This window comes from Buteo buteo, chromosome 29 (assembly GCF_964188355.1).
Source record: "Buteo buteo chromosome 29, bButBut1.hap1.1, whole genome shotgun sequence".
In the NCBI taxonomy this organism is placed as follows: Eukaryota; Metazoa; Chordata; class Aves; order Accipitriformes; family Accipitridae; genus Buteo; species Buteo buteo.
Window position 1 is genome coordinate 3,178,017 of NC_134199.1, and position 27,456 is coordinate 3,205,472.

General features: G+C 59.1%; 1 protein-coding gene across 3 annotated transcripts; it reads left to right on the forward strand.

The window, feature by feature from the left end:
- The first annotated feature begins 217 nt into the window (after positions 1-217).
- On the forward strand, positions 218-27,089 carry SRL (sarcalumenin). Of its 3 annotated transcripts, none has more exons than XM_075059229.1 (8): positions 218-327; positions 9,199-10,419; positions 12,153-12,251; positions 13,084-13,179; positions 17,082-17,117; positions 21,441-21,557; positions 22,288-22,521; positions 23,290-27,089. In XM_075059229.1, the coding sequence occupies exons 1-8, from the start codon at positions 267-269 to the stop codon at positions 24,099-24,101; spliced, it is 2,676 nt and encodes an 891-aa protein (XP_074915330.1). In that variant the 5' UTR covers positions 218-266; the 3' UTR covers positions 24,102-27,089. The 3 variants fall into 3 exon arrangements, with proteins under 3 accessions (XP_074915330.1, XP_074915331.1, XP_074915332.1); XM_075059230.1 differs by having other exon boundaries at positions 12,156-12,251; XM_075059231.1 differs by lacking the exon at positions 17,082-17,117.
- Positions 27,090-27,456: the final 367 nt, after the last annotated feature.

A 27,456-nucleotide genomic window follows, 5' to 3' on the forward strand; every position in this document is an offset into this window, starting at 1 on the left:
GGGCAGTGCCACCCCAGGACCCCCACGTCAGAAGGCGTCCCGTGCCATCACATCCCTGACACGAGCCTTTCCCGGTGCTGCAGCTCTGTCCCCACGCTCAGCCCCGTCCCCGTCCCCATCCCCAGGGCCCCCTGGGAGCGGAAAAGCAGCGACGGCAGCATCTGTGCTGGCCGTGCCGGCAGCTGCCAGCCTGCCTGCCCTGCCCCACGCTCGCTGCCGCCGTATAAATAGAGGCAGCGAGAGGCAGGGAGCTCCTGGCAGCCACCATGAAGGGCCTCAACCTGCTCTGCTGCTGCGTGGCCTCGCTCCTGCTCCTCGGCACTGCAGGTATGGCTGCCCACCTGGCTGCGGGTGCCCGTGGGTCCCCATGGGGCTGTGGGGGCCATGGGTCCCCAAGGAGGCTGCGGGTCCCCCTGGGGCTGCAGGTGCCCATGGGGCTGTGGGTGCCTGCGGGGTAGTAGGTATCTATGGGGCTGTGGGCACCCAGCAGGGTTGTGGGCACCCATAGGGCTGGGGGTGCCTGTGGGCTGGGGTGCCCAGTGGGGCTGTGGGCACCTTTGGGACGGCGGGTGCCTGTGGTGCTGTGGGTGCCCTGCAGGTTTGTAGGAACCCATGGGGCTGTGGGTGCCCACGGGGCTGTGGGTGCCTTGCAAGGCTGCAGTTACCCGTGGGGCTGTGGGTGCTGCTAGAGCTGCGGCTGCTCGTGGGGCTGCGGGTGCCAGTGAGGCTCTGGGGTGCCCAGCTTGCACCCCAGGGCTGGGTGGGTGCCAGGAACAGGACAGGGTGGCAGGGGGACAGCCATGCTGGCTCCCCGGCAGCTCTGCCGAGGCTGCGGGGTCACCCCAAAATGTGCAGGGAGACACAGTGGGGAACTGTGGACAGGAGGGGCTGGAGGGGGGATGTGGGCTGGGGTCCCCCCTCCAGCGCCAGGGTGGGCACAGAGGCTGTGCTGCCACCGATGTGCTCAGGGTCAGTGTCACCCATGGGTGCCGAGGTGGCTCGGTTTCGGGCTGTGAGGACTTGGGGGGGCTGCTGGGGTGCTGGGGCACCCCGTAGTCGGAGCAGGATGGGGTAGGCTGTTTGCCCTAGGGGTCTTCCCCCCCACCCAAGGACCTGCCAAGCAAGATAGCCCTTTGGGTGACCCCCCGACCCCCTTCCCCGGGCTGTCCTATCCCCACCTAGCACCCCTGTCCCCAGCTGGGCGTCCCTTGGGGGCCATGCAGCGGGGCGGCATCGCTGGTACCCTTGCTTGCCCTTGAGTTAATTTGGGCCGGTTCTCTGCCTGGCCGGGCTCCGGCGGCCGTGCTGCCGGGAGGGGGGCGGCTAAGTATGGAAACAGCCGTGTAAGGGGACACTGTGCTCCCTGCAGCCGCCCTGGCCCCCCCGGCCTGCGCCGCCGCGGCCCCGCGCGCGAGCACCCGCAGCTGCCGCCTTCCAGCACCCGGCACCCCCAGCCCCGCCGAGTTTTGGCCTTTTAAGGGCATCTTGGACCATTCTTGTGAATAAATGGGTTTTGGGGTCAGCGATGCACCCCGCCGGTGGCGGAGTGACCTCCGTGGGGCCGTGGGTCAGGTCTGGGGACAGGGGTGGATGGAAAGGTCCTCTATGGGCACGGCTGGTGGATGGTGCCAACCCAGGCTAGGCTGGTGGCCCTGTGGGACACCAGGGGCTTGTCACCATGGTGGGTGACCACCAGCCCAGCTCTTGGTTGGGTTGAGGCTGGCACTGAGGCTGGCGCAGAGGCTGGCATGGCCCGAGCTGTGGCAGACAGCGAGGGAGCAGCCTGGGTGATGCCATGGGGTTGGACATGGTGTCGGGCAGCTCATCACCAGCACCCTGCTCAGCCCAGCGCTGGGATCCCCCATCTTGGAGGAGGCTCCGGGGCCGGGAAGGCGCCTTGGGGTCTGCAGCCCCGGAGCCGGCTCCGAGGGGCAGCTGGCACCCCCTGAAACCCCACCCTCAGCATCTCCTACTTATTGGGGGGGTCCTGTATTTCACCCTGGTCCTGTAGCTTTGGGAAAAAGATACAAGCAGTGGCACATCTCCTGACAGTGGTTCTGCTCCACAGGGACCAGTGGGGTTTGCACGATGAGTTTTGCTTTTCCTTCGGAGCCAAGCTGGGCTCTCAGACCTCGGCTCCTTTGGGGTGCAGGAGGTGGGCTTGGGGTGGAGGTGGGGAGGTGTTTTCCCATTTTTAACCCTTGTCCTCCCATTTAACCACCCTTTGGTAAGGAGAAGGCAGGGGGAGCCCATCAGGGGCCTTCACTGATGCATCGTGGAGAGGTGCGGTTCTCGGGGCGAGGGCAGGGTTTGGGGACACCTGGTGCTGCTGGGACCCCGTCACCGCTCCCACAGGCCAGGGGTGGGAAGTGTCCCGTGCCTGTGCTTGTGCAGCCCCAGCCAAAACGGCCCATGGCCCACATAGATGGGGCTGGCAAAGCTCTCCGGCGCAGCCAGAAGCCCCAGCGGGGGCCAGCACCCACCGCAGGGCTGAGTGACGGCTCAGGACAAGGGCACTCGCCTGCTGCTCCATCCCTGCTCCTGCCCGGGCGAAGGTCTCCCTCTCTCCACACCTGCACCTTGGGCAGAGCCCGGCCATCCCTTCCAGGCTGGGTGGCCGTAGTGAGTCCCTGTGGCCACCAAGGATGGGCCACGGGGATGCTGGCGGGGCCATCACGCTTGGCAGCTTTGCCCTGGGGAGCCCTTGGCCCCCCGCAGCCATCACGGATTTGAGTGGGAGGCTATGCTGGGCTGTGCCGTCACCACCTCCAAGCCGGGCGAGGAGTTGAGGAAAGCCCTGGCACGCTGGCATCCTCCTGCAGCAAGTGCAGAGGGCACTACGGAGCTGGCACAGACCCATCCTGGTGGCAGCGAGCGCGGGCCACAGCCCTCGGGACTCCTCATTCTGCCTCGGCCTGGGAGGCGTCCCCTCAGGATGGGCTCCGTCACCATGTCCTCATGGCATCTTGGGGTGTTCTTCATCACCCAGGACGTCACCTTGGGGTGGGTTCCATCACCTGGAATGTCGCCCCAGTTGGGCTCAGGGCCCAGCACCCATGGGAACTCCCCACCCTGACCATCCCAGACAAATGGCTCCCAGGGTAACCAGCTTCCCCAAGAGGTGGGGGACTGCTGTATCCCAGTGACACCCCACTGGACTCACCCCACCTCCCCCCAGCATTGACAAAACCGTGGGCACCACTGCCATTGGGTGCAGGGGTGGCCACAGTGAGGCAAGGGGCTTGGGGTGACACAGGCACCCATGGATCTCGGTTGCTTGTGCCACCTATATCCCTGTCACACCCCTGGTACCTTGCCTGGAGGAGATTCCGGCCCCTGTGGGTGCCCTATCTCTCTCCCAAACTGTTGCCTGAGGAAAGCAAGGCAGATGTCGGGCAGGTTGGCTTCGCTGTGACACCCTCTCCCATCAGCCATCCCTGTCGTGGTGTGTAGGTGACAGCCAGGCAGGCAGGACAGCTGGGACACTTTGCTTGTGCATGGCCCCGGTGGCACAGAGGCACCAGCAGGTCCCCGTGAGACAGCACCAGGCTGGGAGGGCTGTGCTGTGCCCAGGGACAACGCTCGGTGGGCTGCACTCTTGCCGCGTCCCCACTCACCAATCCGCCAGCCCCACGCAGGTGCCAGATCCCCGCGCTGGGAGCACGGGCTCGCTGGGGTGCTGAAACCCCAGCTCAGCTGGTGGGTCCAAGGGTGACCAAATTGCTCATAAAATTGCCTGTTCCCCAGGCGCTGCAGGAATAGCAGCAGGCCCTGGTGCCTTGGCAGGGCTTTGCTGGGCTATTTTCAGCCCGCAGGGACATTTCCCTTGCAAGCGATAACCCAAGGAAGCCAGTGAGCTCGTGTGCCGGTGGGGGCTGGCGGAGGGGCCGGGGAGTCTCCAGCCGGGCATCCCGAGCCACACTGGGGTGTTGGAAGTGGCAGCATGGCCCTGGTACCAGCCAGGTGCATGGCTTGACCCTGCCTGCCTCCCCGCTCGTGGGGGCACGTCGTGGAAGAGGGCTTGGAGCTGCGTGGCCCCATCCCTGTGCAACGGCTGAGCTGGGATCCCCTGGGTACCACTGCTTGGCATGGTCGGGCAGCATCTCTGCCTGGACTTTCCCATTGATATGAGGATCTTGTGGGACGATGGATCATCAGGCTTTAAAATCCAGGTTGACGAGTCCAAGGGCTCTCACTGTCCTGCCCAGGTGCCCAGGAATCCTTGCGATGACCAAAGAAGAGGGGTGGGGAGTCTTCATGCAGGAGGACTCACATTCAGTGCATGGAGGCCACCAGGCAAGCCCTGGGGTGGGTTGGTGAAGCCTCCCATTGCTGGAGGCCCAGGGACAGGACCAGCGTGACCTCTCAGGAGTCCCTCCTCTGGAGGAAGGGGCTTCTCCAGCCCCAGCCATGGCACAGCGCTTCCCTCAGGTCCTTCAGCATCCCCCCGGGCTGCAGACCCCATGGGTAGATGTTCCTCGACGTACAGAGTGACATTTGCCTGTGCCGAAATACATGCTGTTTTCTTGCCATCTGCTCACTTATGGACCCAGATCTCCCCTGGCCGGGGAGTGGTGGCTGCTTTGTCTTCCACCGCCCTGATCTTTGTGTCTTCTGCAAGTCAGGAGTTCAGGTTTTCTTCCAAATCTTTAGGGTGAATGCCCTGTGGGGAGACAGTTGAAAAAACACCCAGCAGAAGTGATTCCCTGTTTTCATCTCTATATTTAGAAAGCTCCAAGCCTGGTTTTAATCCCTTTGGTGCATCCTGGTGAGGTTTCTTTACCCTTTCTTAATCAAAATATCATGCAGTTCTAGCAGACTATTTATAGAAATCAAATCAATTTGTATTTTTTTTCAACTAAACTTAAAATCTTGTCCACAAATGAAGTCAAGTTAGTCTGATGAAGCTGTTTCCTATACACTCGCTGGGCTCTGCATTGAAAAACTGGAAAATATTTGGGTTTTGCTGGTGCCTTGGGATCACGAAGCCTCTGGGATGGGATGCTGTGGCTGGGTGTGCACAAGGGTCTGGACAGTCAACCCCATCCTCGGCCACTCTTGTGCTTGTGTCCTCTGGGTTTCATGAGCCACTTTGGGACCCTTTCCTCTCCCAGCCGGTGAAAATGTTGGCCTGGCCAGCTCCAAACTGGTGCTAGAGCCGGGCTCCCATCTGACCTGGCTGATGAAGGGCTGCCGTGTGAAACGTGGCAATAAAACACCGGCACTTCCTCCGTGGGGCTTGGTGGCGGCACCGGGCCCTGCTGGGATAGCACAGGGTGGGAAACAGACACAGGAATAGCGGGGAGGAGATGCCGTCCTCTGTCACGCTCCGGCCAAGCACCCAGGGATGGGCGTGCAAGGCTGGGATGCCCAGGCCTAAGCCCAGGTGAGGTGCATGGCGCGCGCTTTGGGGTCCTCCAGCCCTGCCTCCCGCCTCAGCAGGGTTACTGGTTGCAGAAAGGTCAGGCTCACAGGGCTCATCCACCTCAATTTACTTTTTCCAGAAGCCGGGCTGCTGGCTGGCAGCAGCACGGAGCATCGTAATCGCCGGGTGCTGCACCCCTGCCCCGGCAGACCCCCGCGTGCAGCCGATGGCTGGGGCAGGCAGGGGCCGACCCTTGCTGAAGGCAGGGCCAAGAGTCACGGGGCTGCGGTTTGAGCACCAGAGACCTGGCAAACTCGTGTCAGGTCCCCAGCTAGCCTGAGTCCTGGGCTCTCAGAGCCATGAGCTGGAGGAGCACCAGGGGTACGTCCCTGAGCAGAGGTTATAGGAACCCCACAGAGCCCAGCGGGCAGGGACATTGCCATGAAGTGGGGGGGGGGGTCTCACAGGAAAGGAGGGTCTGCAGCGGGTCCAGCAGTGCGGCTGGCGTCTTTTGTGGAAAATCCCGGGAAGTCCCAGCCAGTTCCTTTGAGGCCAGCCATCTTTCGTGAGGCTTTAAAGAGCTTCATCAGAACAAAGCACAACCTTGCCTCTCCCTGAAAAGGAAGGGACAGATGTTTGGGGTGCAAGCTTCCCCCAAAACGCCACTGGGAGGACAAGGGGAGAGCAGGACTTGCAGGAGCCGGCGGATAAGTCCCCTGCACGCTGCAGGGGCCGGGATCTGGGCAGGGGAAGGGGGCGTGCGAAAAGCCATCCCCGCGGCACTGCGCATCTCGGGCCCCACGCTCAGGGCTCCTATTTCTGCTGGAGGGGGAGAACGTCCCTCCCAGGGCCACCTGTGCCCATCTGTCCCTCCTAGCCAGCCCCTGCCCCGGTTCTATCCTCGGGGGCTGTCCCTCCTGGAGGACCCATTTCGGCACCAGGGCGTTGCTGTTCCGTATGACCCCATGCAGGGATGGAGGGCACACGGCGGCAGGGTCAAAATCAGCCTCCGGCAGCCATCCCTATCCTTTCCGCACAAGCTTTTCCCAGATGCAAGCCCGCCGTGGCATCCTGTGGCACACAGAGCCCTGCCGTGAGCTCTCCGTCCCCGCAGCCGTGCCCCAGGGTGCTGTCACTTCTGGGGAAAGGGTCCCCAGGCAGCCGACAGCCCTTCCAGCCCCTACAGATAGGCGTGAGATTCGGGGCGGGCAGGGGCAAGCGCAAGCTGGGGACCCTCTGGGAGGTCAGGTCCCCAAGGGGAGGAGGACAAGGGCTACTCTCTGATGCCAGCGGGCTGCTTGGCACAATGCAGGGCGTGAACAAGGGGAGCCCCGGTGTCACTTTACAAGGTGGCTGTCCCTGGTCCCTCCCGGGGCCCACGGGGACCCGCAGGATGGGGCCCAGGTGCGGACGTCACCCTTGGCTGGCAGCAGGGTGAGGGGCTGGGGCCAGCAGCCGAGGGGGCTGGTGCTTCATCGCCTGCACCCGGCCGAGCTGCTCCTTCTGATTCCCCCGTACAGTTGCTGGGCCATATTTTTAGCCTCTGGCGGACGCACGGAGGGTGTTAAGCCCATAACCTTCGGCCCATCTCGCTGCTCATCGGCCGGCCATCTGCAGATCAGCACAATTCACCGTGCGATGGATTTGGAGACCATGTAGGGGAAACAGGAGGGAGAAGGAGGTGGAGAGGGGAGAGGGACTTTGTATAAGACCTTGAAGGTCACAGGAAATTAAGCCTGTGACCAAGCACACTGGCAGGAACATCCCAGTCGGAGTGCCTGGGGAATATTTCCCTTTTCCCACGAGGGACAGCTCGCGGCGGATGCCAAGGTTGCCATTGTGCCCGGCCACAGTGGATGACGGCCCCGCTGTCCCTCTGCGCTGGGTCAGAGGGGACACGCAGACGCCAGACAAAGCCCTCGGGACACGCGAGGTCTCCTCTGCCTGGCGCTGCTCCCCCCCTGCCCGCATTGACCCTCCCTGAATGCCCGCCCAAGGAGCTGCGCTCCCCTCCCAGCCCTCCAGGTCACCGGCTATTTTGGGGCCAAGCCGAGGATATCCCTGTCTCCGTCGGCCGAGGGGACCCTCGGGAGACCCAGGCTGGTCTCCAGGCTGCCAGGGCCAGGCAGGGGCACGCTGGCCCCGAGCCACCTGCGGCTTTACAGGTCAGACGTAGCACATTCTCCTTCGAGTGGCTCCCAGCAGGCTGGGCACCCTGAGGGGTCCCAGGGGTCCTGCAGGAAGGTGACCCGAAGGAGAAGGGTGCTCCAGGTGGGAGGGAGGTGGGTGGGAGCTGTGCGGGACCCGTCTCCCTCCAGCTGGGAGCTGAATCGGGAGCCCAGAGGCACCTGCGAGCCGCGTGCCAGCAAAGGACGGAGGAGGTCGGCGAGGGCAGAGCAAGGGTGACCCACGCATCCGGTTTCGGCAGGGCGAGGGGCCGCGGGGACGGCGGCAGCTCCACCGTGCCAGGCTGCACATGAGAGTGACTGGAAACCCTGGCAGGCTGAGGCACGCCCCGTCCCCGCCAGCCGCTGGCATGGCTCATCCCCCGGCAGGAATCTGCCGCCGCTGCCTGACGCCCAGCTAACAGCACCGCTGGCCCCGGCATGGGTAGAGATGCAACCACCTGCCCAGAGTCCCCGGCCATGGCAAACTGGCTTGCAGCGGGCAGAGCGGTCTGGGGCTGGCACTGCGCCGACCCTGGCTCAGCTGTCCCGTGCTCAGCCGCCGCGGTTCCCCGTGGCCAAGACCGGCGAGCCCCAGCACCGCAGCTTTGCCGAGGCCTGCCAATGCTCTGCAGGACGCACAGCCCCGTGGCTCCCCAGCACGGACACGGTGCAGGAGCCGGAGAAGAGGCCTGGCTGCCAGCCGGCTGGCTGTGCCCGGCACTGCCTGTGCCCGGTGCTGCCTGCTCTCCTCCCCGCAGCCTGGGTGGAGGTGGCATTTTTTCCTGGTTGGCATCTGCTTGCCAGCTGGAGTACAAAGGAATTATTTTCCTCTGAAACGCTTCCCTGGTATGCGGGCATTAGACGTTTTGGGGGATTATTTAGACTAGCAGCAACTGTTTGTAACAGAGACAGTATAGCCGGTGATCTTTTATTTTTGGCACCCGTTGACTAATGTTAAATTGCAGTTGGAGGCCTATGGAAAATACGGATGGCTTCTCCCAGGCCGCAGAACAAACTCATTGTGTCCCCGCCAGCCGCACAGCGCGGCAAATGCTTTCCTAGTGAAGGGATGCTCACAATAAATAGCTCCCGAGCCCTGCTGCCAGGGTCAGGCCCTGCCTGCGCTTGCCCCCTGCAGAAAGGCAGGGCCCCGTGCCAGGGAGCCCCTTGCCCCTTCCTCTCCCTTGCACCTTCCTCCTCCTCACCCTTGCCCAGCCACCTGCCATGGCTCTCCCGAGGCAGGGCTGGGGAAGAACCTTTTTAACCTGCCAAGTGCCTCCGGCCCCTCGAGCTACGCTTTTTGTTATTCCTCCCCCCCCCCCCCTCGCCCCCATTTTTAAGGGCTGCTTTGCCACCTTCCTGCAGCGCTTTGCAGTGGGTAGCAGCCACAGGCCCGGGCAGCCATGGCTGGCGCAGCCGTAGGGCCCCCTGCTAGCATCAGCTTTGCCCCCCCCCAAAACACCTCTTTGCGCCCAGCTTCTTGCAACAGGGAGAGAAAATTGAGCTGGAACTAGAGAAGGTTTAGGAAAGAGTTTAAACCTCTTGGTAACAGCCACAAATCCTCCCTCAGGGCCCCCCCCCCCAGCACTGACGGGGAACAAGTGGGTGCCCTGGTAGCCATGTGCCAGCGCGGGTAAGACTGACTGAGCTGTTCTCATCGTTTAGAGCCACGCGCCCCCGGCATGGGCCATGTCGGCGGTGCTGCTGAAAGCCCCTTGCCAGCCGCAGAGCCCAGGCTGGAGGAGAAGGCAGCTGATGGCAGCCCTGAGGAGGACCAAGATGGCGGCCCTGCCGATACCTCCTTGCCTGGCACTGCTGAGGAGGGACGTGGAGAGGGGGAGGAAGAGCCGGTGGGTGGCCTGAGCAGGGACGTGGGGCCAGGGAACGGCCGGCTGGAGGAGACCACCGGGGAGAAGGTCCAGGAGGGGCCCAGCAAGGCACAGAGCCCAGGGGAGGACACCATGCTGGGTACCCCTGAGGCAGCGCATCATGAAGGGAACCACGGGCCTGGCTCACAAGATGGCTTCCATGCCCGGGAGGATAAGGAGCCCAGCACCAAGAAAGGAGTCTCTGAGGAGCAAGGGCAGCCTGGGGAAGAGAAAATGGAGGAGCCAAGAGCAGCGTCTGCTCCCGAGGGGGGACAGGAAGGGGACGAGCAGAGCTCAGAGGAAGATGATGAACAGGGGGAGTCTGAGGAAGATGAACATGACAAGTCTGAGGAAGATGGAGGTGAGGGAGAGTCCAAGGAGGAGGGAGAGTCTAAGGAGGAGGAAGAGTCTGAGGAAGATGGTGCTGGGCCAACAGGGCCAGAGAACGGAGCTGAAGGGAGTGACAAGGAAGCGGCCAGCACTTCCAGCAAAAAGGGCCATGGCAAACCAGCAGCTGCAGGCAAGGGAGAAGCCGGGGATGGCCCTGCCAGCTGCCATCACCCACCCTGTGGGGACACAGCAGAAGACCCGCCAGCAGCAGTGGAAGACCCGCCAGCAGCAGTGGAAAACCCGCCAGCAGCAGAAGATCCACCGGCAGTGGTGGAAAACCCACCAGTAGCAGTGGAAAACCTGCCAGCAGCAGAAGATCCACCGGCAGTGGTGGAAAACCCGCCAGCAGCAGTGGAAAACCCGCCAGCAGCAGAAGATCCACCGGCAGTGGTGGAAAACCCGCCAGCAGCAGTGGAAAACCCGCCAGCAGCAGAAGATCCACCGGCAGTGGTGGAAAACCCGCCAGTAGCGGAAAACCCACCAGTAGCAGAAGACCCACCAGCAGTGGTGGAAACCCCCCCAGCAGCAGAAGACCCCCCTGCAGACAAGCCATCACTGGCAGAAACGGAGAGCCCACCTGGCCACAGCACCCACCCAGCTGCCGCCGAGCTCCGGCACAGCCAGATAGGTTGGAGTCTTTTCTTGTTGGTGTGCTGTAGCAGCGAGAGTGACCTACTATCAACCCCCGGCGGAGCTGAGCTTGGCACATTAAACTGCGGCTAGTGCATGGCCCTCTCCTAACGCTTGTGCTTCCTGCGCCTGCCCCTAACCGCTGCACGGCTGGGCCGGCTGCGGGCATCAAGGGCACAGGCAGGAGCCCGCAGATGCCTGCAATGCAGGCGCTCATTGCAGCAATACCAAAGCTGGCTGACATTTCCTTCGCTGCACTTTAAGCCCATCATTTCTCCTCTGGGCTGTGGACGCTGATAAGATTTTTAACACACAGGCCCCTCTCAGCACCCGCAGACCTCTTAAAGGCTCTTTATCCTCCATGCTCAGAGTCCTCCGGACCCCCAGCTTGCTTGGTGCAAGGGCAGGACGGTGCCTGGGCTGGTGGGTCTCTTGTCCACCAGCCCTTGCCTTGTAGGGAAGGTGTGAAGAGCTAATTCAGACCGATGAATTGCTGAAGCACCAGCTCTGGCCACGTTCAATCAGTGAAAGGCTAGCTAAGGAAAAGGGACACCCCCCACCATGATTTCTTGTGGACTTTGGCTCACGGGTTGGGCAGCGACCTTCGGACCCAGCTGTCTTTTTCTGCTTTCATCCATAATGTCCCAGCTCAAAAAGTTCCCATTTGTGCTGAAAGGGAAACACAGTTTGGTCTCTGTGGCTTTACTTGGCAAGTCAAAAGGTCTTCCTCAGCCCAACACTCGGTAGACATTCAACACAGTCCCAGGGCTTGGCGGTGCCCTGCTTGGCCCAGGCATCCCCATCCCAGCCAGCTAGCACACGTCTGTCCCCAGACCTGTCCCCAAACTCCCACTAAAGCCCGACCCGGCTCCAGATACTAAAAAGCATTTGGAGCTGCACAGGGCCCCTGGTGAGCCAGCGCCTCCAGGGAGAGGACGCCTCTGTCTCCCTGTCCCGGGAACATCGGGGTGCCTACCCCAGGTGGAGGCACCTGCCTCATGCTCCCCAGGCCTGGCACAGAGCTGTGGGGATCCCAGGCCACCGCGAGCCAGGGCTCCATGCAGAGGGCTCCAGCCTGATCTGGGGGCAGAGGTGGGAGAAGTGGGAGGGAAACAACCCTTTTGGCAAAGGCAAGGCAGCCAGGATGGGTCAGGCTGGCCGGTCTCTCAAGAGCCAGCCCCAGCCTTGCACATCCTCACGTCTCTGTCTCAATGCATAATTTTGGGGGGCAAGTGGACAGACAGAGAGGCAGAGCAGAGTGTGCCTGCAAGCAAGGCTTAGTCTTGGAGGAGCTGCAGCTGCCGGGGGAAGCGGCAGGGCAGGCAGGGGCCCCATCGGGCAGCAGGTGCCACGCGTGCTCGTGCTACGCTCCAGCCCCGGGAGCCCCTTCCAGGCACATCCTTCGCATTCCCCGCGAGCGGCCGGCCCTCACTCCCCCCAGGGACACGGCGTGCCTCCCTCGCCAGCCGCTCCTCGGAGCCAAGCAGTTGCCCATGACGCTTTCCCCAGCAGCCACAGCCCTGGCAGCCTGCGCCAAGCCTCCAGGAGCCTTTGCAAAAGAGAAACTGCGCGGTGTGCCAACGGCGACGGCAACTGTCAAGGCGCACGGCAGGTCTGCGGACTTGGGGTGTGTGTGCTCCCCCAAGCCCTCTCCTCAGCAGTAGCTTGTGTGAGCGCCTCTGTGGAGTCCCCTGCTCCAGCAGTAACAGGTCTCCTTGTGTTTTCCTCCAGAAGAGGTTGAAGATGCCAGCGAGCCGACCAAGCGTGACCGGTCCCACTTGGAGAGCACCCTCAAGCTGAATGAGGATAAACCTGCTGACGATTTCTCAGGTGAGGGGGCCTGGGTGGCACTGAGCCATGCATGCCCTGCTCCTTCACTCCAGGCAACCCCTGCAGGACAGGCTCTTCACCATTCTGCTGCACCCAAAGCATGGATGGGATTTCACTTCCTAGAGTGTTTTGGTTTTAACCTTACTTCTTGTAGGCCCAGCAACACCATAGCTTCAATAACAGCCCTTTTGCTGCTCTTGGGTTAACATACTTTAGGTATTTTAAAGACAACCCCAAGGGCATACAAGAATTAGGAGGGTTAGAGAGGTTGGAAGATGCAGATGGTGAATCAGCCCCAGCCAGCCATGCTGCTGCCCAGAGAAACCTGGGGCAACTTGTAATAAAGGGTTTGGACTTTTATTCCAATTACTTACTGGGTTTTGCTATTATAAAGCTTGCTTCTGCTGACCTCATAGGTGGTCTGGACTGGAAAGAAAGTGATAAAAGCTGCTGTGGAAAAAGCTCCTTCTTCTATCCAGCAGCTTAGGGGCTGTGCCATAGGTCCCTGGCACCGTGGTGGAGGGCTTTTGGGATCATGGGTGTTGAGTGCTAAACAGCATTAACGAGAGATATTCCTTCCATCAGCTGCTGGCACGTGCAAGACCAGCAGCAGATGGGGACAGTATCCAGCAGGAAACATTAGCAGGGAGGGGCATCGAAATGCATGACTGGGATCACTTTGACCAAGATTTCAACTGTAAGCCAAGTCCCTTAATCCACAGCTAAGTCACCCTCAAGATCTGCAGGGAATGCCCAGCAGCTTACCTAGGAGGGACTCAGTCAGGGTGGTGGGGTTTGCTTTTCACCCATCTGCATGCTTCTGCCCCTGCAGGAGCACTGCAGCGGCTGAGGAAGATCTACCACTCCTCCATCAAGCCCCTGGAACAGTCCTACAGATACAACGAGCTGAGACAACATGAGATCACAGGTAATGCCATGGACACTGGGGTCTCCGGCACCATCAGGTCGTTGGGGTGCAGATAACAGCACAGAGAGCAGATCACGGAAAGGCTCAGATAGTTTGTCTTCCTTTGTGGCTTCCCAAGAAGGCCATGAACATGCTGGGCTTAGAGGCCATGCCCTAGTGAACCCAGCGGCCGGCATTCCTGCATCTGCCTTAGTCCATCTGCTGTCAGGACCACATGTGTAGGCTGAGTATTGAGCCCTGCCTGCTTTGGGTCCTCCACCTGCTCAACACCAATGCCCTGTACCCATGCCAAGCAGCGATCACAGCCCAGTGAAACAGGCTTGGCAAGGAAGCTTAGGACCTCTCAAGGCTGGGGATGAGCTTCCTGGGGGTGGCTGGAGCTGGCATCCTTCCTGCTCAGTGTGGGACACAGCCATGTGGGCAGGGTATCCCTCAAGCTCAGCAGTCTTCACTCATCCTGGGAGTTACAGTTTCCACCCCTTGGCAACTACAGACACATTGGATCAGGTGAACAGGTCCCTGTGGCCACAGGCACCGGCTTGGGCTGAGCCCCAGCAGTACATGTGTCCCTCCAGAAGAGGAAAGTGCAGCCCTGGTCCCAAGATGCTCACAAACTACAAGAAGCTCTTGTGACCCATATGACACAAGCAGCCTCATTTTCTAAGCACAGATGGATCAAGCCCAAGTCCAAGGTCCCTGTTCACCAGGGTAATTCTCCTGTGAACCCTTACTCCAGCCCTGTTCTGAGCCAGATGCCCCCTGTGCCTTGGCTAGTCAGGCAACGGATGCTTGAACCCCTGCTGCCTGTGTCCCAGGGCTGCATGCCCACATCAGTCTCCTGGCAGGGTCCCTCCTTGTCCTGAAGTTCTGCCTCCCTCCCCAGATTTCCAGCCTCACACACCCTGGAGCCATGCCCTCCCTCCTGGTGAGACAGGACCTAGATACACCCTCCACACAGACCTTCCTTTTGCAGCTGGACTCTGCTCCACCAGTGCACAGGTCCCATATTCATTTGGGCAAACCCCTGGGACATATCCTCTTAGAGCCTCTGTTTTACAGGCACACTCACTGCAGCCCTAATACAACTCCTAAATCTGTGTCAAATATTTTGTAAGCAGGCTTGAACATCTCCATGCCCAGCCAGCCCATCTCCAGCTTAGAGCCAGTGGGGAAGCATGGGGGACCCATGGGGCAGGGACAGGTCTATAAAGTCCTCATCACCAGCCCAGGTCCTGTCCCCTCAAGACACGGAGCACCCTGGACATCATCCACCACCCACCCACAGGGGTTCTGGAGGGGACATTTGTAGGTCTCATAAAACACGAGCTGTGACTAGCTCTCCTGCAGCCAGTTCTGTGTTGCTGCCTTTGCAGTGCCTGTTTCACTTTGTCCTGCTTGCCAGCAGCTGGGGACCACAATCCGCTTGCTGTGTGGGAGGGTAACTGGGGGGGTGGGGGGGTGTCACAGCAACACACCATGCTGCAGCCAGCACAGGAGGGGTGCCCTGCGGACCATCACCCCACAGCTGCTGTCACCCACCCAGTGGTTTGGCCTGTCCCCTCCCTCATGCAGCCAGCACAGCACTGCCACGTGCCTGGGGAAGGAGGACCAGAAGCTGTAGGGTTGGCATCCCAGTGTGCATCCCCACAGCCTCTTCAGCAGCAGCACCGTGCAGTGAGGGCAGCCCAGCCATGCCCTGTCCCAGTTGTCTCCATCCTGGAGCTCACAGATTCAGCAACACCCCAACCTCCTCTCCAAGCTGCTTTGGTCTGTGTTGGTGTCAGTGCAAGCATCTGCATTTACTGTCAGCTCAACCTGGGACACTGTTTAGGAGGACATTTGGGGTTACAGGGACAGCTGGTAGGCTCCCAGCCTCTAACCCTCACTTTGCTGTTCACTGCCAGAGCATGCAGCCCCCAGCCTCAGTTCCCAGTGCACAACCCATTTCCTTGCTCAGGACATCCCACTTTGCCCTTCACCCATCCCATGACCAAGCAGCCACCTCCCTGCTCCCTTTTTGGGAGGAAACAAGTGTTTCTCAGGACCCTCTTGGCTTCCTCCCAACTCCTGAGGAAACAATTAACCCTTGTGTTTTCCCACCCCAAGGCCCCTCTCAAACCCAGCTCCTGAGCAGGACTCACCACAGACACAGGTCCTGGTGTTCTTCACAGCCTCATCTTACAACACACCATGGTCTGTTCCACTTCACCATGAGGAACGACCACCCCTCAGGCTGAGAGTCCCCCAGGTCAGGTCCCAGCAGGAGTGCCCCCAGCACACCCTGTTGTGTCCTACACAGCACCCTCCCAGCAGTCCAGATACAATCCAGAGCTGGCAAGCCACAACCTCCTGGCCCTAAGGGAAGGGCCTGTGGACACCACATTGCCTGCAGCCCTCGGCTCAGCCATGAGACACCCTGGCACGAGATTACCCTCAGAAATGTTGGTCCTGCCACCAGTCTCCTGGAAGCCTCTCTGACACCCCAACACACACCGCTCCATCCTGGAAGCCTAGAGCCCAGCAGTTTGCCTCTAATACCCACAGATCCAGCTTTTCCCAATCCCTCATTAGCAGTGTAATTAGAGAAACCTGCAAATTAGAGGGTTGGCCCGGAGAGCCCTCTTGACGTTGTAAGGCAAGTGAGGATATGGTGGGGCTGGGGGAGTCTTCTCAGCTGTTTCTTCTGTATGGTGCCCCTATCCTGAGTGGGTTTGTTGCATCTGTGGTGCCCCTGCAAGCTGGGAGATGCCCCCAAACTCTCCCCCCGTGCCCACTCCACATGGCAGGGGGAGGCTGGAGGGTGCAGAGCTGCAGGTCCAGCTGACTGGGAGGACCAGGACAGCTGGGAGAGCGGCAGGACTGGCCTGTCATGGAATATGTGTGACCTTTGGAGGTGTAAGCCAATATAGAGGGGTGCCATCGCAAGCACCTTCGCCCCTCCATTACGCAGCAGCCCTCCATTTTGTCTCCCTTCCCATTGGCTTTGCTCGCATGCACCAGCCAGTGTAATCCAAGGAGCTCCTCTGCTCACCACAGCTCACAAAAAAACCTGTGTAGCCAAGTGTCACCTGTCCTGGGGGAGCTGCGACTGCCACTGACAACCTCGGATTCTGAATTGTCGGGGTGCATCCCAGAAAACTCATGCCACACCTTCTGCTTACAGCGTGTTTAAGCCTGGCGGGTGCCATCTCCTTTTCCCTGCCTGCCAACCTCCCGTGTCTCCACTCTGCCATCCCATGTGTGTGCAGGCACTCTCTGGCTGGGTCTGCCTGTGTGCTTGGTTACAGTGGGGCCACCCTGTAGGGACTGCTGCTAGCCCAGAGGTGAGGGACTCTCCCAGTCTGGTGATGGGAAGCTTACTCTGAAGTCATGCCTGTTTGTGGTGCATGCTGGTGACCCTAATTACTGTATATGTGCCATTAACAAGTGTCACTGTATAGGCAATGACCTCCCAGTTGCCATCACCAGCCACCCTAGGGCTGGTTATGGGTAACCACACCACTGGGGTGGTCAGGATGCTTGTCGGGGTTGGTTACTGTCCTGACCACAGCTTGTTGGGCTCTGTTTGCTTGGTGAACGTTGCTGGGGAAGGCAATAACCCTGCTAAGCAGGGCAGGAGGGTCGGGGTGCTGTCTCAGACATGGCAGCTCCCCCAAGCCACATCCCCAGTGCACAAGGCAGACTGGGGTTTAGTGCTTGTCCTGGTAGCTGTGGGTCTTGTTGCTCACAGACTGTAACTCCTTCTCTCCTGCTGGGAATGTGGCCGTCGCTGGCTTTTCCTGCCCACGAGAAGGCCAGGGCCAGTCTTCAGCTCCCTCCTCGGCCTGGGACAGACCCAGGCAGCTGCATCCCTCCTTCGACTCATGGTACCTTTTCTCTCTCCCCGTGTCCCTTGCTAACAGCTTACCCCGGACGCACCCTGGGCTCCTCTGCCACAGGTTGGTATCGCTGCCTGTTACCTGCATGCTGCCAGTGCTGCCTGAGCTCTTTGCTGGCCTCTGGCTTTCCTATTCACCTGCCCCAACAAAGCCACACTTCCCAGGCACCAAGCAGACCCCGGTACTTGGCGTCCCATGGCACCCACCAGAGCCGGTGTCCCCAGCTCTTCCAGAGCTTGGCACATGGGTCGCTGTACTTTGTCCCAGGCCTGACTCTGTGCACCCCAACAGCCCCCTCCTTCCTGCAATCCCCACCTCGCCCAGGCTTTGACACCTTTCCCTCTTGGGTTAAGACTGAAGAGGTTGCGTGTTCCTCTAGCCACGGTTCAAAGGCATTTGTGGTGCACCTGTGGGTTGATCTCTCACCCACAGCAAGAACTGGAGGTGCCCAGCAGATAGCCCACCCTATGGAGGGGGTTCTTCCCACGCTTCACCCTCCTACGTGCAGAAACTTTCCTGAATGTCCACCCTTGATCCCCCCGGCTGCAGCTTAAGCCAATGAGCCCACAGCAGCTGTCCCAGTAACACAGGCTGGCCCCTGCATGGCGGCCTCAGCCCCCTCGGGAGCCAGAGCTGGCTCCTCTCCCTGCCTATCCTGCTCAGGGTGTGCTGCCAGATCCCCCCCCAGGGAAGCAGAAGATGGGAGATGGGCCAAGAAATGCCAGCCAACACCCAGCCCTTCCCCTGGGTCAGGTGCTGGGCCACGGGAACAATGTCCCTGCTGCAACATGAGGCAGCGAAATCCTATATTCTGGTACTCGTGTCCTACCCCACGGCCCCTGCTGCCGGATCCTGCCAAAACGGGCTCCTCCGCGCCCCGGCTCCATATGCGGCAGAGCCCTGCCAGCGCCTGGAGGGTCTCTGGCTCCCAGTCATGCCAGCATGTCGACAGCAGAGAGGGTTGTAGATATATATAGCATATCTCGATAGCTGTCTTATCTGCATCTCTAGCTGCAGGCGCACACACGCGCGTGCTGCTTGTGTGGGCGTACGCTCACAGGGAGCACAGCGCGGAGGCAGGCACAGGCAATCTGCAGCCACGTGTGCCTTGTCCCTCTGTCTGCGGGCACACGTGCTGTGTGGGTACTTGTGGCTTTTGAAGCTTCGGGAGCAGGCTGGCCAGCCCTCCAAGGGCTGCCGTGTGGTGCATCCATACCATAGGCAGAGTGGCCGGTGGTGTTTGCAGTACAGGGATGGGGTGACAGTGTGGGCAATGCTGGGAGAGTCTTCCCAGTGGTTTTAGCCTTCCTGGGTGGTTTGAGGACAGAGTGAGACCTTTGTGCCCGTGGCTCAGTCTGAACCAGGAGAGGAAGGAGGTTTTGCCACGTCCTCCGCTTTGCCTAGCATCCTCAGGACAGACTTGCACAACGGGGGGTGAGCTGACACCAGGCACTTCTGCTGGGCTTGAGGACAAAGAGGGAGAAAAGCCAGCCCAGGGTTAATCCCAGCCCCAGAGCAGCAGTGCTCCCACCCAAGGGCGGCCTGGTGATCCAAGCAACATGGAAAAACCTCCCAGAAAGCCACTGCTTAAGGAAAACACACCTATTCGGACATCCAAATTGCTCCTACCCCCCAAGCTGAACAGTCCAAGACAAATGCAGGCTCTGTGGAGGCAGATGTGACCTTGCTGGCCCTGTTTGCCAGGTGCTTTGCAGGATCACGGCATGCTCTTTACCCTGCAAATGCAGCAGCTTAGAGAAGCTGTGTTTTAAGCTGCTGTGTTTTAAGCAGGACCACAGATGAAGGGGCGCAAGGTTTGAGGACCTCCCTGCTCGCAGGCAGGGCCTGATCACGCACCAGCGTGCGACTGCTTCTGCAAATGCCACCAGGACATGCCTGGTGATGAGCTGGGATGAGCTCGAGCTGGGATGGAGCTTGAGCTGGGAGCGAGGCAGGCTGGGCTGGGAGCGAGCAGCCACAGGGTGGCTGGAGAGAGCCGCCGTGATGGAGCTGCCGCCAGCCTTGCCCAGGGCTGGCTCTTTTCCCCTGGCTGGACCATCAAGGTGACCCAAATCGGTGCTGACAGACACAGCGGGGGGACGTAGCAGGGACAGATGCCAGGCCAGCACCCTCCCGGGTGGGAGATGCTCTCTGCCCTCCCAGACCCTGGGCAGCAGCCAGGAGGACCCGTGCATGGCCTCACATCCTCGGAGCTGTTGTGCTACCTGGAGAGCTGCAAGGATCCAGTGCCTGGCACTGCCCACAAAGCCTGTGGGGTGCCAGCACCCCGCTCCCAAAGCGAGGGGTAGAGATGGGCTCAACGAGCTGTCGGTGACCTGGCAGGAGGGCTGCCTGCCTGCATCGCTGCCCACCTCGGCACAGCGGGGCAGAGGTGGGGACGTGAAGCGGAGCCGGGTCGCGCGGGCTGCCTGCGTTCACACAGCCACGCCTGTCCGGGAACGTGTTACAAAAGAGCACGCGGGGACCCGCCTCAAACCTCTGGCACAACATCACAGGGGATAATAATAACAATAATCATCCGAAACCCAATTAAAGCCAGCAAGCGAACAGAGCAGCAGCGATTGAGTGGCACAGAGGAATGATTAATCATGAAAGTCTGAGGTTTCAACATTTGTTTTTGTCCCATGTGAGAAGACAACATTGGATCCCCACAGCTCACAGGCAGGGAGTGGGCAGGGCTGTCCCCCTGGTTCGGATGTGGCTGCCCTGCTTTGGGGAGGAGGGTTGAGCTGCCTGGATGCAGCTGTGCCCCATGGAGAGATGTCCCCAGCCCATTCTCTTCCCCAGTGGTGACACGGTGGCCCTGCATTGGGCAGATGCAAGCAGGAGGAGGCTGACACGCTCTGCCCAATTCCTGCACCCATGGTCGGATAGGTTCGGTGCGGAACTGCCATGCAGTGCCCTCTGGCACCCTTGGGAGCAGGATCTCAGCACCATGTGGGCTTTGCGGCTCCCCCCACCTTGGAGATGGATCCCCAGCTTGGTGGAAAGCTGCTGGTTCCTGAGTGGGCAGCAGCCATGGAGCAGCGGGGTCTCTCAGCCACTGCAGGGAAAATAGCTTTGCCTTAGGCGCAGGGCTGAAGAGAGGGTGCCGAGGGTGGCGTGGGTCCCCCAAGGGCATCTGCTCGCCCTGTGTCACGGGGGAAGGCTCAGCTCTGGCTGAGAGACAGCAGCTCCCAGCTCCTTTGGTAGCATCTAGCCCCTCTCCTGGCTGGATTCCTGCTGGCAGCAGCGGGACGGATCCTCTTTCCCACCCTGAGTGCAAGACTGGGATGGGGAAGGTCCCCACCAGCAGAAACTCACTCATCCAGTTTTTTCCTTTCATTTCTGGCCTGACTTGGGCTTGAGCCGACTAGCAGGCTCCGGGACGTCCTGGGCAAAGCTTGAGAGCCGGCATGGGCCAGGGGCTCCTCTGGCTCTGCCGGCTGCCTGCCCAGTGGCCTGGGTGCTTGGGGGGTCGAGCAGCATGGGCACAGGCTGATTACACAGGTCCCACTTGAGCAGGGATTGCTCCTGGGGGTTGTGGCTGCGTGTGTCCAGGGAACTCCGTGCTCCTAGACCGATCATGTGGCATGTGGACAGGTCCTTATGGGCCCATCACCAGCCTCCTTGAGCCTCTTAGCAAACTGCAGAACTTGAAGAGTGTGGGATGGGGACTGTAGTCCATTCTCTTCCCACCTTTCCGCAAGCCCAAAGCAGGGCTGTTCGCCCAGCCTGCCCTCGCCGCACTGGGCTGGAGCCTTGCGCCCAGCCCACACGTAAGCAGGGACCTTCTGCTCGACCAGAGGGCTGGGAGCCACGACCTGGGAGCAGATCCCTGTGAGGATATGGTGGAAAGGCTTGCAGGCAGCTGGCACAAGGCTTGCACCACGCTTACCGAGCACTGCACCATAGTATTGCTCCTTAAACCACGCCAGCTCCCTTTGCACGTGGCATTCACCTGGTTGCCGCATGGCCACCCTCTTCACATCTCCCGTGCTTTGTGGCGGCTGCCTTCTAACAACGGTCCCCCCTGCAGCCACCCCCAAACTCACTCTGGCTAAACCAGAACCAAACTGAGACAAGATTTAAAAGACTTCAAGTCTTCCTGTAGTCAAAGAAGGGCTGAACCTCAGAGAATGTCAGACAAGTGATGTGGGGTCTCCTGCAGAGCATGGTGACGTCCCTCTCCTGCAGACACTGGAGCCCGTCGCTGGGCGATGCCTTGGCTCGCAAATGGCTGGTGGCCCCAAAAGGGTGGCTGTTTCGCCGGCAGCATCACCGCGCTGCTCAGATGGGATGCTCGTTACAGCCAGCAGTTAATCGCGTGGCGGCGACGGCTATTGTTTCTTCACTTCCTCTTGTTATTTCCCCTCTCCGCAGATGGGGAGATCACTTCCAAGCCAATGGTGCTATTCCTGGGACCGTGGAGCGTCGGCAAATCCTCCATGATAAACTACCTCCTTGGGCTGGACGACACTCCCTACCAGCTCTACACAGGTACCATGCTCACCACTCCCTCCCTCTCTGCTAAGGGTGTGCTGGCACTGGCATTTCTGCATCCGTGCAGTCAGCAATTCCTGGCCACGTCTCTTCGATCCCCCTCATAATGGCAGGGAGGTTGGGATCTGGTCCATGCTGCCTGGCTGCAGTGCCACGCGGAGGGAGAGGTTCTGCACCATGGCCCAAGGCCTGTCCACCCTCTCCCAGGAGGAGGAGGGCATCTTTCCCCGCAGCATCCCCTTCCTGCAGCACATGGCTCACCGCCTCCGATCTCGACCGCGAGAGCAGCCATCATGTCACAAGGGCAACTCGCCTTTGCCTTCTCCCCTTCCCTCCTCATGTGGAGCCAATTAATTTGCCCTCCCAGGAGAAAAGCCATTCCCCTTCCCTCCTCCCTGCTCCCACGGATGTCATCTCTCAGCTGAGGGCAGATGTCTGTGGCCAGCTCTGCACCGCGGTAATGAGGGCTCCTGGGAGGTGCTTCTCCAGGGCACCTTGTGCAGTCAGGCCACTTCCAGAACAACCAGTCCCCACAGAAGACAGCCCTGCTGGCATTTTCTCAAGAGGTTTGGCAAGAATTTCATAGCCCTGCTGCTTGCCTTCCCCCAGCATCTCTTGGCAAGCAAGTGATGCTCCTGAGCTTCCCGGCTAGTTCCAGGCCAGCCCTGTCACATCCATTGCCCAGCATGGATTTCACAGGTCTGCTATTCCTCTTGTTGCTGGGCAGGGGCAGAACCCACCACCTCTGAATTCACTGTCATCATGCACGGCCCCAAGCTGAAGACCATCGAGGGCATCGTGATGGCTGCTGACAGCGCCCGCTCCTTCTCACCCCTGGAGAAGTTTGGGCAGAACTTCTTGGAGAAGCTGATAGGGATCGAGGTGCCCCACAAACTGCTGGAGCGAGTCACCTTTGTGGACACGCCGGGCATCATTGAAAACCGCAAGCAGCAAGAACGAGGTAGGGGTTTACTGGCTTCATCTAAGGGACTCCAGAAAAGATGCCATAACGATGTCAGATGACAAAGATGGCTGAAGCACAATGGGGAAGAGCCCTAGGCTACAAAAGAGGTCTTGCGTTGGAGGGGATGGCAGCATTTGTCTGCCCATGGCTATGGCAGCAGCAGCTTGGACCTGGGGCACATACCCAAGTGTCATCAGCTAGAGCAGCCATTTCTGCTGTTTGGAGGTGTGACAGACAGGCATTTCGGCAAGGTGTGTCCTGGGGACTCCTTGGACTGTTGATCGTCTGCCTCAGCTCAGCATTTAATGCCCCATTTGTCACCCTTGGAGCCAGGCTTTGCCAATGGCTGGTGCTACAGCAGGGCCCAGAGAAGCATGAGTCTGTCCCCACAGCACCTGGAATGCCAGGACAGATCAGCAGGGCTTCTTGACCCACTCGGTGCCCACTGGGGAAAGCAATGATGTGGCCAATATTTGCTCACAGGAGCTGCAGGAATCTGTGGCCAAATTCCCAGCAGGGAGAAAGAAGATTTGGAGGTGAGGCTGAGGGAGACATGTAGTCGCAGGCCCAGACACACAGGGATGGGTTTTCATGCCAAGAAACTCTGAAGTGTTTTTAGCACATGAGAAACAGGTTCTAGGCTGCATGGGAATTCCGCTGCGTCTCACACCCTGTCCAACCCGGACAGGGTGTGAGGTGTGGCAGGTTCAAGGTTTATCTATCCTTTGACCTGTAGGGACTCATTCTCTCTTTCCTCTCCTCAAGGTTACCCGTTCAACGACGTGTGCCAATGGTTCATTGATAGAGCTGATCTCATCTTCGTTGTTTTTGACCCTACAAAGCTGGACGTGGGCTTGGAGCTGGAGATGCTGTTTCGCCAGCTGAAGGGCCGCGAGTCTCAGATCCGAATCATCTTGAACAAAGCTGACAGCCTGGCTACCCAGGAGCTCATGCGAGTCTACGGTGCCTTATTCTGGAGCCTGGCTCCTCTCATCAATGTCACAGAGCCACCCAGAGTGTACGTCAGCTCCTTCTGGCCCCAGGAGTACCATCCAGATACCCACAAAGACCTGTTCCTCAAAGAAGAGATATCGCTCCTGGAAGATCTCAACCAGGTGATTGAGAACAGGATGGAAAATAAGATCGCCTTCATACGCCAGCACGCCATCCGGGTGCGCATCCACGCCCTTTTGGTCGATCGTTATCTACAGACCTACAAGGACAAAATGACCTTCTTTAGCGATGGAGAACTGGTGTTCAGGGACATTGTGGAAGATCCTGACAAGTTCTTTATCTTTAAGTCCATTCTGGCAAAGACCAATGTCAGCAAATTTGACCTCCCCAACCGTGAGGCTTACAAGGACTTCTTTGGCATCAACCCCATCACCAGTTTTAAGCTGCTGTCTCAGCAGTGTTCCTACATGGGAGGGTGTTTCCTAGAAAAGATCGAGAAGGCCATCACTCGTGAGCTTCCCGATCTCTTGGGAAGCATCGGCTTGGGGAAGAAGCCCAACATTCTCTCCTGTGACATCACTGGCTGTGGCGAAACCCCAAAGAATCGCTACAGGAAACCCTAAGGTGTCCTGTAATATAACCATCCACGTGTTCCTACTGGTGAATGAGCTTATGTCTTATCTGTCCAAGAAGCCGTGGTTTGTTAACCCTTTGAGTGCCACACTGGCAAAGGCTACTGTACGATGAGGACTTTGAGTCATTGACATCGATGGCAGGGGAAGATGGGTGGGCATAAGAAAGAGAATAAAAACTGTGAATTCCTGACATTTTATCTTTGTTCTTTTGAGTAGAAGGCAATGTTTAAGCTGTAAGTATGAGCAATGCACAGTGAGCTAGAACTGTAGCTGCTTTTTCACTGGTGCCAAGAGTGCATGAACAGGAATTTCAACCTCTGCATCTCCGAAGCCGGCAGGGAGCGAGAACAAGGGCACGGCGTGAGAGCACAGGGGAAAGTGGTGACACACGAACCTGGGGCATCACCAGGAGCCCTGGGGGCAAAGCGCTGGGCAAGGAAAGAGAGGCCAGATCCCAGCTGTTGTTTTCAGGCACAAGCTTCCTACAAATCTCTGCAAATATTGATCTTGTTTTTCTTTCTGAGACTTGTGGGTTACCAAGTGAGTTCTCCTTTTGCATAACAGCTGAGTTGAACTTCTGCAGCCTTCACCTGGGTGTTTGCCTTAAGAAGGGGCGTTTGCAGGGGCGTTTGTAGCTCCAGACAGATAGCCGTGATGGGATTTGCAAGTCCATGTCAGAGGAAGCAGTGGGCTGGAAAGGAGCTGAGCTGTGCTGGAGGAGGAAGGCCAGCACCCCAAATCACACGGTCCCGCAAGGAGCCATGAGCAGGTTTTCCTCCCCCTGAGCCAGCACAGGGACAGGGCACTTCATGCCTGTGTGTGCCATCAACCTCAAAAACTCATGCTGGCAAGTCAAGCCTGTGCAACAGCAGGGCTCTGAGCATTAAGGGTTTAGCAGTTTGACCTTGTTCAAGTCCGTGTTGCTGTTTTCTCAGTCAAACCCCCATGGTTTTGTGCTCTGTGGAGGGAGGCATGAACAGGGGGTCACTAACCACATCCTTTTGCCCATCTGCTGATCTGTTCTCCCTAGGACAACCCAGGCAGGTTTCTCTGGCTTGTGCACCAAACTTCCCCCATTTTAGCCATGATTTTGTCTGCTCATCTCTGTGCATCGTCACTCAGTCCTGGGAGGAGAAAGAGTATTGCTCTGGAAACACCCGAGCAGGGTGAGGTTCCCCGTGGACAGCCAACCTTGAAACCCAGCAATGAAAGCCAGGGGATTAGGGGTGGCCTTGTCACTTGGCCCTCATGGCCAGCATGGCTGGCTGCTGAGCCGAACACAAACCAGCCAAGAGGTAGATGTTGGCCTGGATGGAAACTAGTGCCTTTGAGCCCACCAAGGACCTGCTGAATGTCCCTTCTCCTTCCTCCTGCCAAATGACCACAGCTAGCGCTGCTCTCCAGGAAACCTCTGGAGCAGAGGGACTTACCTTTGACAGGAACAAGAAGATGTGGAGGTGCCAGGTGAGGCAAGAAAAAGGCAAAAAGAATGAAAGAGGGAAAGAGAAAGCTGGGAACGGAAGGCTTTTGTGATGAGAAGAGTGTGAAGGGCAGTGCCCCTCGTCTCCACGTACCCAAAGGGACATGGCCTAGGGCAGAAGGTCTGTGGAGGCTCCATGTCCCCTGGCACAGAGGCCAGGCACTGCAAAGAAGAGGTCCCCTCCAGCCCAGGTGAGTTTGGGGGGACACTGCCCAAGGGACTTCCATGCTCCTTGCCTCTGTTTTGAGGTAGGACTCTACATTTGAACTTATGAAGACAAGACCCAAATCTACATCCAAGCATGGGAAGGGGCATGGCTTGTGCAGAAGGATTTTGCCCGCAGGGCAGAGAGGACTGGAGGTCTGAGGGAAAGCAAGCAGAGTGTCAGAGAAAGCAGCAGCCAGAAGAGCCTGGAGAGAAGTGATGTGTTCGTGAGTCAGTGTCGCAAGGTCTCAAACCTGCCCCAGAGCTGCTGCCCCCCTCCACTGCTGTTTTTTCTTCTTTCTTGTACATGATCCTGTTGTTCATCAGCATCCCTCTCTGTCTCACCTACTCCTCCTCGCCTCTAACTCTCCTCTGCTGGACTAGTCTGCATGGTTTTCTTAAGAGCTAATGGAATAGAAACGGGCTAATATTGTCACTGTTCCTGCCATCACACTGCGTGTCACTGTCACGGCAAGCAAAGGCTATCAAACATTTCTATTTGCGAGCGCTGTATCGTGCCACTTCTTTCCTTGCTGCCCTGTCCCCTCAAAGCCATGGGCTCTGGGGTACCCAGGGAAAGGCCCCCCATCCCAGGAAGGAGCTCCAATGCTCCCTTATGGCCCTGAACCTAAAGGCACCATCGCTCTGCTCTCAGGCCACTCCCACCGTTCTCCCCATCCCTTCTCTGTTTTCCTTTTCTTTTGCTTTATTCTCCAGCACTCATTGCCTCCTCTTCTCCCTTTCTCTTCCCTTCAGCACCCACATGCCCTGTGCAAAGCCCTGGTGCCCATGTCCTGGATGGGGCTCCTCTTGTGACAGCCAAAACCTTTTTCCTCCGCCGCAATATTGTACGTTAGGGTTCTCTTTCCAAAGCGATGTCAGTGGTGGTCCGAAGCTGGGGCTGTTTTCTGCTCCCTGTGACACACACTGACTCGGCTCTGTGCTGGCTCAGGGAGACACCAACACTGAGATGCTTTCTCTCCCGTGGATCCAAGTAGCTGTCAGTTCCAAGAAGATTGCAGTCCCCAGCCCTGCTCTCTCCGAGCTTTCTTAGGAGAGCTCTGGGAATCTGGGAGTGGAAATGGGGAGCAGGGACACCCTTTCATTTTGCTAAGAAACCCCAAGCCCCCATGCCCGTGGCACAGTGGGGTGAGCATCTCGCCTGAGAGCATCACAGGAGGGAGGGAGCTGGGACACAGGCCCACGTAGCTGCCCGTGATCGTGTGCATTGGGATAAAACTGTCAGCTTGAACATCAGCCTGTCTAATAAAACCTGGTATTTTCCAAACACACTCCCTGCAGATGCTTGTTCTGTTTCTCCTGCTGGTGCAGTGCGAGCGCTGGGGCTGGGGTGGCCGAGGGGGTGCGGCTGCAGGCAGCAAGGCAGGAGCTCCCATCTCCTTCCCTGCACCCTGGCCTTGTACCCATCCCTTGCACAGGACCTGCCGGCAACGCCTGAGCCATTTTGTTGCTTTTTCCAACCTGGCTTCCTGTGCCGTAGGCACAAACGGGCAAAGCAAACCCCAGCTCCTTTGCTTTGTGCTTCAGGGCAGCGCAATCTTCCCTGGTGGGACAGATCCTTGCTTCCACCCGCACCAGGAGATGCTCTTTAAACCCCCTTTGTGTGTGGTCCCCCTCCTCCTCTTCCCCCCACAGAGG

Bases quoted from the DNA above. Each gene is read 5' to 3' on its own strand.
- SRL (XM_075059229.1), top strand. From the start codon at position 267: ATGAAGGGCCTCAACCTGCTCTGCTGCTGCGTGGCCTCGCTCCTGCTC. The intron at 12,252-13,083 runs GTGAGGGGGCCT...CTGCCCCTGCAG, and splicing joins ACCTGCTGACGATTTCTCAG to GAGCACTGCAGCGGCTGAGG. The intron at 21,558-22,287 runs GTACCATGCTCA...GTTGCTGGGCAG, and splicing joins TCCCTACCAGCTCTACACAG to GGGCAGAACCCACCACCTCT.